The following is an 11,173-nucleotide window of genomic DNA, read 5'->3' on the forward strand; positions in this document are numbered from 1 at the left end:
TTTATTTTTTGGCAAACAAACTGAGGTTTACTGTTGAAATTAATACATGGAAGAAAAATTGTGTGAATATTCCTTTAAAACATTTTTTAATAAGCTAATAATTGTATTATTTTTTAGATTAATCTGTTTGTAATATGTATTTTTATCATTTAATTGTTTTATTTAAATTTGATATAAAATGGAATATTTAAAGATGTACATTATACTGTACAAAAGTAATACAAGAGTAATATATTTCTGTTACATGTTAAACCGTACTTTTATTTTGACAGGTTGCAATGAAGTTTCTGTGTGTATACAGTATGATGATGCTAGTTTCCTCAAATGAAACGGTAAAATTCTCATGAAGTGACTCTCACAGCAGCTCTGGAGATTACGTTTTTGTGTTCATGCCGTCATATATAGTGAGACACAGAGGCCGAAAATCACCACGGGCGTCACGCATGCTTCAGTATTTGTGTAGTGAACAAAACCGCATTTCCACCATTCATACATACAGATAGGGCTGCACGATTAATCGAATGTGATTGTCATGCGCATTTTGTTAGTAATGCCGGTTCTGTAATCAGCAGGAAATCATCATCACATGCTTTCAGATGGAGCAGAATTTACTACACATAGCTGTAGTTCGTTGACAAGTTACGCAAAAAAATCGCAGACGATTTTATTGCGCGATTCTGAAATCGAAGAAATCGTTCGCGATAATGACAGCTGTTTGCATAGCTTCTCAGTGCACTACGGCTGTGAAGTAAATGCTGCTCCATCTGAAAGCATGTGAAAATACCACATTTAATAACATATTTTTACTCCAAACTCACTTCATAACGTCAGTCGAGTGTTTGAAATAAATCCGTCTGTGAGATGATGTGGCTTCTTAAACAGAATAAGGCACGCAACAGATTTCATAGTATTTAAGCAGTGATAAAGGCATTGCATTATAAACATACTTTATTTTAATGAAAATTATAATAAGAACTCAGATAAACCGTATATTGACTCGGTAGTACCGACGCAATTCGGTCGGTACCCTTAAAAGTACCGAGTTCGGTACCCAACCCTAGTCTTCATGCTCTGATAACTATGGTTTCACTAATAATAAACATATATTGCATAAAGCATCCTTATTTGTCTGTGCCCATGCTGATTAAAGTATTAAAAACTTGAAAAGTATTAATTTAAGGTACATTTAGAACAGAAAAATGTGCTATTAAGTTGCGATTAATCACGAGTTAACTCATGACCATCATGCGATTAATCACGATTAAACATTTTAATCGATTGACAGCCCTAATTTTAAAATATAATTTATTCTTGTGATCAAAGCGGGATTTTCAGCATCATTACTGCAATGTTCAGTAGCACATGATCCTTCAGAAATCATTTTAATATGCTGATTTGCTGCTCAAGAAAGAGGGTTATGATAGTTAACTAAAATAAAAACAAAATAGAATTAAAACCATTAAAAAAGTCACTTAAAATAAACATTGACAGAAATTAAAATATTTTTTCTTACTTAAAATAAACATTAACTGAAAAATGTATTTTAAAATTCTAAAATATACTTAATGACCAACTAAAATAAAAATTAATTGTATTAATTTTTGCTAAAAATTACAAAAACAAAATTACAACATTTCAATTCAAATGAAAGTGGAAACTATGACAAACTGTTTCAAAATATTAATAAAAACTTTAATAGCATCTCAATTCTTATTATTATTAATGTTAAAAACAGTATTTGTGGAAACCTTGATAAAAAAAATTCAGGATTGTTCTATGAACAGAAAGAGCAAAATAACAGCATGTATTTCAAATAGAAATCTTTTGTAACATTATAAATGTTTTTTACTGTCACTTTTGATCAATTTAATGCATCCTTGCTGAATAAATGTATTAATTTCTTGAAAAAAAAAAATCATACTGATAAAAAAATGTCTATCTACACCCCTAATCAACTGTCTAAATGAAGCAGACTACAACAAAAAGTGTAATCATATAAGATACAAATGAAGAAAGATCAGAGAGGAAATAGATTTGTGTGTAACAACACATCAGAAACCCCCTGAGAAGCAGTCATCTGTCAGAGTAAACCAGGTGACATGACAAAACCATCTGTGTGCAGACTAGAGGGTGACACGGGAGTGGATTTTCAAACCTCTCCCGTCCCACTCCCACAAAAAAAAGCCCGTCCCGTCCCGTCCCGTCCTGTCCCAATCCCACGAAAAAACTAGGGGGAAATCCCATCCCGTCCCAATCCCGGAAGAATGACTCCCATTCCCTCCCACTCCAGTGTTGTTTTTTTGGCCGGAATCTGTCAAGTTACTGTGAAAAAATACAGTACAGATCACAGCATGCCCACTTTAGTTGAATAAAAATCCAAAAAGTATTTTTTTGTTATTTTATTGAACTGAAAGCCAGCTTAAACAATGCACAGTGTACATTGCACACACATTAAATTTAATGTAAATCATCCATGCTAACGCACATGTTTTCTATTTGATTTTTTTTTTCATTTGAAAGTAGACATTTCACTCTCTATAGATATATTTTTCATACACGGAGTTTCGAAGTTTCTCGCTCAAGTTCACATGACCGAGACGGCAGAAAGAGCATCCTGTTTGCTTTAATTATTTTACAGAAGCGCAACGGTTCGTTGTTATTCTGAGTGCACACAAATAAACGTAGAGTTTTTACAGATTTGAAAGATGTATTACTTTTTTCTGTATGACCAAAAATGACGGAGTATTTTAAGAGCAAGTGAGCGCACCGGCGACTCCATCTGTCTTGCTGTCATTCACTTAACCAGCCACACAAAAGCAAAAAGAAGGAGAGCATAAAGAGACAGGCCAACTAGAATTGAGTTCAAAATCAAAATATACAGTTTATAGTTTATTTATATAAAAGTGTATTTGTTTATAAAGTTGGGTATCATAGTGTTATTACGATTCCCGGTCCCGCCCACTCCCGCTGACATTTTTTCCTGTCCCGTCCCAATCACGTGATTAATAGTGATTTTGTTTCCCATCCCGTGGGATTCCCGAAAAAATGTCAGCCTCTAGTGCAGACAGACCGCCGTAGATGCTTTAAATCCTTATACTTCGTTACAAAGGAAGAACAGACAAAAGTAAATATGGTACAAATGTCTGTTTAAGCACATGGCTACATCTTTTGAAATGAGTTTCTATGGCAACCGTCTATTCTGCACAAACTCATTCTTAAAGACCAACGCTGAATGACTTTGGTCCATTGACATGGTTACCACATCCAATCTTGCCTGTGTGTGTGTGTGTGTGTGATGACTCACTCATTCTGTAGGATCCATTTTACCCAGACGTCTATTAATCACTTGTTTAATCTGATTCTATGAGCTATGCTACAGTCATTGTCTGTATTTGGACTATCAGTATAAAGTCTGCTCCACATTCTGGCTAAGAACCACCCACTGAGACAGGAAGAGATGTTCGAGATCAAACACTAAGCAAGTAAGGACAGGTAAGTCAGAAATTGGATATAAAAAAAAACAAAACAATTTATTTGTTTTAATTTAAACAACCTGTTTAAATAGCCAAAAAAAAAAAGTCAAATATACAATAAAGAAATCTAATAAATAAATATTTGATGCTATGAAGCTCACAAACGTTCAAAATTCAATGACTAGCTGTTCCTCAGAAACACAGATTTTTCAGCTTAGTACTTTGTGAGCGCCTTGTTTCCCGGTGGACAATTCAAAACCTGTTCACCCTGACTCCCAAATAGGGTTGTAACGGTATGAGATTTTCACGGTATGATAATCGTCTTAGAAAATATCGCGGTTTCACAGTATCACAGTATCCGGTGTTAAACAATCAAAACAGTTTTTTTTTTGATTGAATAAGTGTTTGAAAGCATGTGTTTATTCAAATTTCATTAATCAAAAACAAGTAAATTTCATCACTGATTATTTATTAGTTTAACAACTTATATTTATCATTAATAATTCATAAAAATTCATAAATTCTGGTTTGACTTAATTTTTCTGGATTCTGTACTTTTATGATTTAATACAAATATACTATCAAAAATGGTGGTAATGAAATTAATGCATAAAGCTTTAACAATTTAATTAATGTTTTAAAAATGTAATCAAATAAAAATAACCTTTATCCTTTTATGTTTTTGCAAAGGGCTGCACAACAGAGATTTACTAAATAAAAATGAGGGAAAAAAAAAAATTCCTTAAAAATGTTTATGTAAATTATAATTATTTTAGAAGTAGGCTACATTATAGTACAATCGTAATTAATTTGAGTATGTAGTACACGACACAGCGCCGCTCATTCACAGAGAGACACGCAAAACAAACAGATTATATATTTACAGGGCTCGCAAAATCCCTAGCCCGACATCCCGGGGCTATTGTGTTTTCCAGTCGGGCTACCAAAATGTATCACCACTCTGCCCGACTGGCTATCTTATGCCGGGCTCAGACTACACAATATTTTTGTCGGTCACGATAGTCACTGTGTCAGATTTAAACATGCTAGTCTTTCTGTCGTGATGTCGTGAAGCATCGCAGATGCGGAATCGGTTGTCGTCCACTATGACACACTACACGTGCTGAAACGATGGAATCTTACGTCCCGACTCCCATCGTCGTTTACGAATCCCCACGTCAAGCAAATCGTGGCAAAATCGGGCTAAAATCGTGTAGTCTGAACCGGGCATTAAATGCAGATCTCCCGCAGGTCCTTAAAAACTCCTAAAGGCCGGGACACACCAAGCTGACGGTCGGCCGTTGGCCAACGTCGGGCCGATGGCAAGTGACTGTCGGGCTAGTTTGTTTGGTGTGTTCCACTCGTCGGGCTCACGTCGGCGGCAGTTTGCCCGATTCAACATCGGGACCGTCGGCGCGAGTGAGAGCTCTGATTGGATGTTCAGTTTAGCGAACGAGTCAGTGCCCGAGAATTAAAGCAAAAGTGATGAAAACAAGCACGTAAATGAAGGCGGTAAAGACAGAGGGCTGTTTAAATGTTACGTGATCTTTCCCAATCATTCTAATACGCGAATGTTTTCATAACAACATGAGCCGCTTAAAATGATTAAAGTTATCAACGTTACTGATATTCAAAATGGTAAGGAAGTGCTGCTTTGTTTACGTTTTGTATATCTGTGTTTATCTCGTATATCTTTGTTTCGGTTTCTCCTTTTGAATGACGAATATATACTATTGATAGCTGCTGATATAGACAGTTAATTCCTCTCCAGAATGCGCAGAACGCACGTGTTAGTTTGCCATCGGCTGTAGTCTGTGCGGTGTGTTCGAGCGCAGCTTTTTGGTCCGACGCTGCCGACGCAAAGCGACAACACCGTCGGCTTTCGTCACCGCTAGTTCTTTGAAGTCGGCTTGGTGTGTCCAGGCCATTTAGTGAGTTGTATCAAACTTAAGGCCATAAAAAGTTTTAAATACATTCATTTGACCTATAATTCCTGATAAAGCGGCATTTATGAGTGTGGAGCTGCTTTGTGTACAGCCGTTACCGGGGAAACCGCAATATTTCAGAGCTCCTAAAGCTCCACCTCATGGCAGAGAATGAATTTGCATTTCCAATAAGCCTTTCTTTGTGATTATGGAAAACGTTTTTTTTTTTTTTGGGGGGGCTAGTTAAATTAATTTTCGGGCTACCAGGGATTTTGAAATTGTGCGAGCCCTTTATATAGCAGTGTTTTTGTCATTATTTTACAGCTCTGTTTTTGATTTATTCATCAATCCATCAAATCGCGCATTTTATGTGACATCTGCATTGTAGCTAGCTACTGTAAATTTATTGTCATGACTGGATTCTGGGATTCACTCCGCATCACGGAAATCATAAGGCTTTAACCTTAAGTTATAAATGGGACATAGCTGTATCTGCACGGAGGGATGGTGTTCTGAAATATAGGTAAACATTTTCGATGTTTCCTCTTTTTGCAGCCGCGAACTATGTCGATCCTCGAATGATTTTCAATGGTCGCTTTGTCGCGTCCAGTGTAGACAGACTTTATGCGGCACAGTGTGGCGTGACATGATAACTGTCGCGTCCAGTGTAGACACTGTGTAATGGTTACCTGTTACATTACAGTAAATTAAATTTCACTTACCACATAAACAGAGTAAGGAGAGATGACTGAGGACGATGGCGAATGATTTGCAGATCCTGTGCACCACTGACAAACATCTAATCTTGTAAAATGTGTGGTAAGTACTGCTGCTCCATAGTATAAACAGACGAGCGATCGCGAATCTCAAAAGTGAAAGTGAAACTAAAAAGCCATCGCACATTCAAAAGCAGTTTCAATGGCAGGTATAATAGCGGCTCCCTTGAGGACAAATAAGCGTTTGTCTTTTCTAAATCCAATTTTAACTCATATTTTGACTTCAGATTAGAGATAACGGCCTCTGTCTCTGATGTTGTCTCCGCTGTACGTGTGGGTGGAGCAAGAGAACAGTTAAGTGGAAAGTTGTTGCCTAGGCGCAGGTGAGATCATGCGTCTGTTATTTGCCCGAAGCGTGAATCCTTATAAGGCACGGAAAACAAATAACGATTCCTAACACCGTGTCTACACCGGATGAGTAAGGAGAGATGACTGAGGACGATGGCGAATGATTTGCAGATCCTGTGCACCACTGACAAACATCTAATCTTGTAAAATGTGTGGTAAGTACTGCTGCTCCATAGTATAAACAGACGAGCGATCGCGAATCTCAAAAGTGAAAGTGAAACTAAAAAGCCATCGCACATTCAAAAGCAGTTTCAATGGCAGGTATAATAGCGGCTCCCTGATGCCCGAAATACCCAATGATATAACTGCGAGGGAAAATATTAAAATATACTGTATATTTTCCTCCCATCTCGTATTTATTCCCTTTAGGGGTTCCATATACACGTCATTTTCTTTCCGAACACGGTATTGGGATGCGGGCGGATTGCGGGGGGTATCACGATGCCGGCTCAACATCATGATGTCTATCAGCCATCGGCGATGGACGATGGCATCGTCTATCGGCCCAACCCTAATACGGTATATCGTTACAACCCTACTCCCAAACACTGCACGAAGCCAGGAATTTGAAGATTTTTGGGACTGTGTTCAACAGCCCATCTGGAGTGATCCCGAACGGTTGTTCTGACATCATCAGCCATGTGTGAATTTTACATCTCAGAATTTTTGTGTTTTGAGATTCATTCCCATTGAGTCAGAGGTAAATAATCACAAATTATCTGAATCCTCAGCAACAACGAGGAACAGCACCACAGCAAACTGCTCCAAAACAGCAGAAATGATCACATTATAAGAGATGCTTTTTGACCTTTCATCACTAATAGATAATAGATAATGTATATACATATATATTTGTTGTTGTTGTTTTTTTTTAGCCTTGTAAAGCACTTTGGTCAACACCAGTTGTTTTTAAATGTGCTATACAAATAAACTTGTATTGTATTGTATTGTATAGATCAGATAAACGCGTGTATGAGCTTAAAGAAGCACAGCGAGACGTGGCTGTTGACACGTTTGAACAGTCAATGGTTGGAAAAACATATCAGGTTGCCCCCGACAACCGAATCTCTGCACACAGCCCAGGAGACATAATTAGCAAAGCTAACGGCCGAGCCAATCAAGACATAATAGTGGAACATGACAACACTTACACACACACGCATACACTCCAGATGCCCTCTGTGAATAATCAAACACACATTCACATCGAAAACATCTGAAGTCAAGCATCTCGCTGCATCTAAAAAAGAAACTCTCCAGCAAATATTAGCCCTGATAATGCACAAGCAACAAATCACTTTTGTGCATAACTGACATGAACATTTCTCATATTTGTCAGCTTGGATATCTGACCAGGATATTTAAACGAGGGGTTTTATTGTAGTGATGTTTCTCTCCTCTGCAGACGGTTACGCCTGACCATCACACCGCCCAGAACAATACACAATAACACACACAACGACCTCTGTGTGCGTCTTCTGCTGAGAGAACGAGCGTGAAAGAACGGCCGAGACAGTGACGTCCTGATACAGGAGCTAGAGCACATCTGCCAAAAAGACGCAGAAATGTGTTTTTGACCTTCTATCTGAAACGGAGTTAAAATAATCAGCTCACCTTTTTAGGATCTCAAAGCTGAATAGATGATTGATCCAGTCTCTTCAGTGTCACATGATCCTTCAGAAATTATTCTAATATGCAGATATAGCGCCCAATTATTATTTGTGCTCAGTTATTAATAATGGTTCTTATTATTATCAGTGTTGAAAACGGTTTTCTTTTGGATGATTCATTTTTCAGGATTCTTTGATGAATAGAAAGTTTAAAAGCTTGTTTTAAATCAAAATCTTTTGTAACATTATAAATGTCTTTACTGTCACATCTGATTAATTTAACATTTTGAATGTTAACTTTTGAATGGCAGTATATAACAATTTCCACAAAAATATGAAGCAGCACAACTGTTTTGAACATTGACGATAATCAGAAATGTTTGTTGAACAGCTAATCAGCATATCAGAATAATTTCTGAAGGATCATGTGATCATGTGAAGACTGGAGTAATGATGCTGAAAATTCAGCTTTGATCATAGAAATAAAATGCAATTTAAAAAAAATGCATTTGGTTCTTTTGTCAACTGCAATGTGATACACCAAAAAATGACATGGCTGACATTGATCTTGACATATTAAATTGAAGAATTAACATAAGTGCTGCTGAACCCTCCAGAATGTCTTAATTCATAGCCTTCTACTACATGCATCACTGTAAACACAAACTGAGGGACGATTTGAAATTATTTTCAGCAGCAATCGAGTGCATTCCATTAAAAATAAATTACTGATACATTACTGACACCACTAGGGCTGGGTATCGAGTTCGATACTTTTTAGGCACCGACCGAAATGCCTCGGTACCATTGAGTATCGAAAAACGTCTCGTCGTTCGGTACCAAATTTCGATACCTAAGGGGTTAATCTCATCAGCGTCAGTGAGCCAATAAGCCTGCAGCACTAGCCGGTGTGTTCGACTAGAAGAGGTGCGGCGCAGATCAATCAGTGTTTGACATCCACGAGAGCAATTCGAAAGCGCAAAAGCTATAATAATAATAATGAGTGTGTCACATGAGCAGAACAAAGCTTTTGTTGGGTCTGACAGCGGTGGTCTAGGATAGAGATGAGAAACCCTCCACCGGGCAGAGATGAGACGGACGGGACACAACCCTCTCTCCGCTCCTCATCCTCACGGATGGATCAATATCGCTCTCTTTTCTCTAATCCAATCTACTGTTGAACACCAGTTTCACATTTGTAACCTGATCATCAGAGATCAGCTGCATTACAATCACATACAGACAAAATTACCCTCAAAAATAGACAGAGCCATAAAATTGATAGACATTCGGCAAAAACTAAAGCAGTCAAAATAGAGAGCTAATAAAGAGAGAACAACTAAAACATCACAATTTTGTAATGATGCTGAAAGCAACTACATGGGTCAATCTCCCAAAACCTGTCAAGAAGACCCCAGACATATTTCACCACAGCTTTAAAAGAGAGTCGTGAGAAATTACATGCTGATTATGGAAAATACGTTTTTTTAGGACTATTAATATTTTGTGCGTTGGGACACTGTTTTCATGACAATTAAGCACATTTAACCCCATAACCTCTTTTAAACAAATCTAATTCTCATTACTATAAAGGGAAAGAATAACTATACCAAATTACATTTTTCATCATGGCAGTACTGCTTTGATTTACGTTGGTTTAAAAAAAAAATACAGATTCATTACAGCAAAAATAATCTAATAAATTACGATCAAATTAATATAAATATAATAAAATAATGGACTTAAAATAGGATTTATTAAGCGCTAACGTTATCTATCTATCTATATCTATCTAACGTTATCTATCTATCTATCTATCTCTCTCTCTCTCTATATATATATATAATGTATATAATTAATACATAACATGAATTTATGCCCAACTTACATCAACAACATTTCTATGTTTTATCAAAGAGTAAATGAACAATAAATAATATTATTTAATAAAAATATAAGTTACATATTTACCTTTTCCACGTTTTCCACGGTGAAGTCTGCGGCTGTGTCCGGATCCATCGCTGTGTTTACTATAACACACAGCTCCTCTCGCTCTCTTGACCACAATCTATCGCCTAACGCCTTATAGGAATACTGCTGATTAATATAATTGTAATAATAACCACTGATTAATCTCTGAGGTGAATTTGATTCGGCTCGGCGCGCGATCAGGCCGGTGCGCGCGAGCTCATGTCTCTCAATCTCATATTTCACTCATGATAAAAACCCCTTTCGTATCTCAGATGACCGATAAATATGACCATATGTCACAAATATGTGTCCGCGGGTTTCTGTGCGGCCCCGGCGATCCGGTGTGCATGTGTCCTCCCTCTCCGGTTCTTGTCGGTCTGAAACCGATGAATCGATGATTCGACACGCGCTGCACGTGCCCAACCCTCTGCCTTCACTAAAAACAGAAAAACACTATTTCCAGTTAAAATATGTTTCAGTATTATTATTTTTTATTCGTTTTATATGTATGTGTTAAAAAACATTAATAATTTAATGGCGAATTTGCTATGTTGATTGAATGCAGGTATGTTGGTTTTCCTTTTATCAAATTAATTTTAATAAATAGCTCAGGTCTGATTTCTGATATTAAGATTTTAAACCGTTTTAAACCTGCAAAATCGTGCTGCTTTCATATGACAATTAGATCACTTGACTTTATTGTGACGTTCATTTTTAATCAGGCTAAATTTTAATGGCCCTGTAAACGGTCCTTAGCGCTGCATTGTGGGTAATGTCGTTTTTTAAATAACTGGTGTTCATATGCGGTGTCACAGCGACTCTTGGTGGTACTTTTGAAATTTTGCATGGGTTTCGGCTTCTGTAAGTGTATATATAGGTGGAGCGCTCGCTCTTACATATACATTTACACTATACATATATTTTGTTTTATATAAATGAAAAAATTAAAATATATAAAATCTAATATATATATCTCTACGCTCATTCACGTAATTTACTGTCTTGTAATTCAAGTAAATTTAGAAATTTATATTTTTGCGTACTCTGTATTTTTACACACACTCATCCAA

At 37.0% G+C, this 11,173-nt stretch overlaps 1 protein-coding gene across 1 annotated transcript in view; it reads right to left on the minus strand.

Moving 5' to 3' along the window:
- Nucleotides 1-10,528, minus strand: part of ipo13b (importin 13b) — a 50,935-nt gene extending 40,407 nt beyond the window's left edge. Inside the window, exon 1 of the mRNA XM_016559941.1 lies at nucleotides 10,104-10,528. Within this exon, the coding sequence (XP_016415427.1) occupies nucleotides 10,104-10,151 (48 nt within the window). The 5' untranslated portion in view covers nucleotides 10,152-10,528. The remainder of the gene's footprint in view (nucleotides 1-10,103) is intronic.
- Nucleotides 10,529-11,173: the final 645 nt, after the last annotated feature.

Source organism: Sinocyclocheilus rhinocerous, unplaced genomic scaffold (genome assembly GCF_001515625.1).
Source record: "Sinocyclocheilus rhinocerous isolate Xijiao unplaced genomic scaffold, SAMN03320098_v1.1 scaffold228, whole genome shotgun sequence".
Lineage (NCBI taxonomy): Eukaryota > Metazoa > Chordata > Actinopteri > Cypriniformes > Cyprinidae > Sinocyclocheilus > Sinocyclocheilus rhinocerous.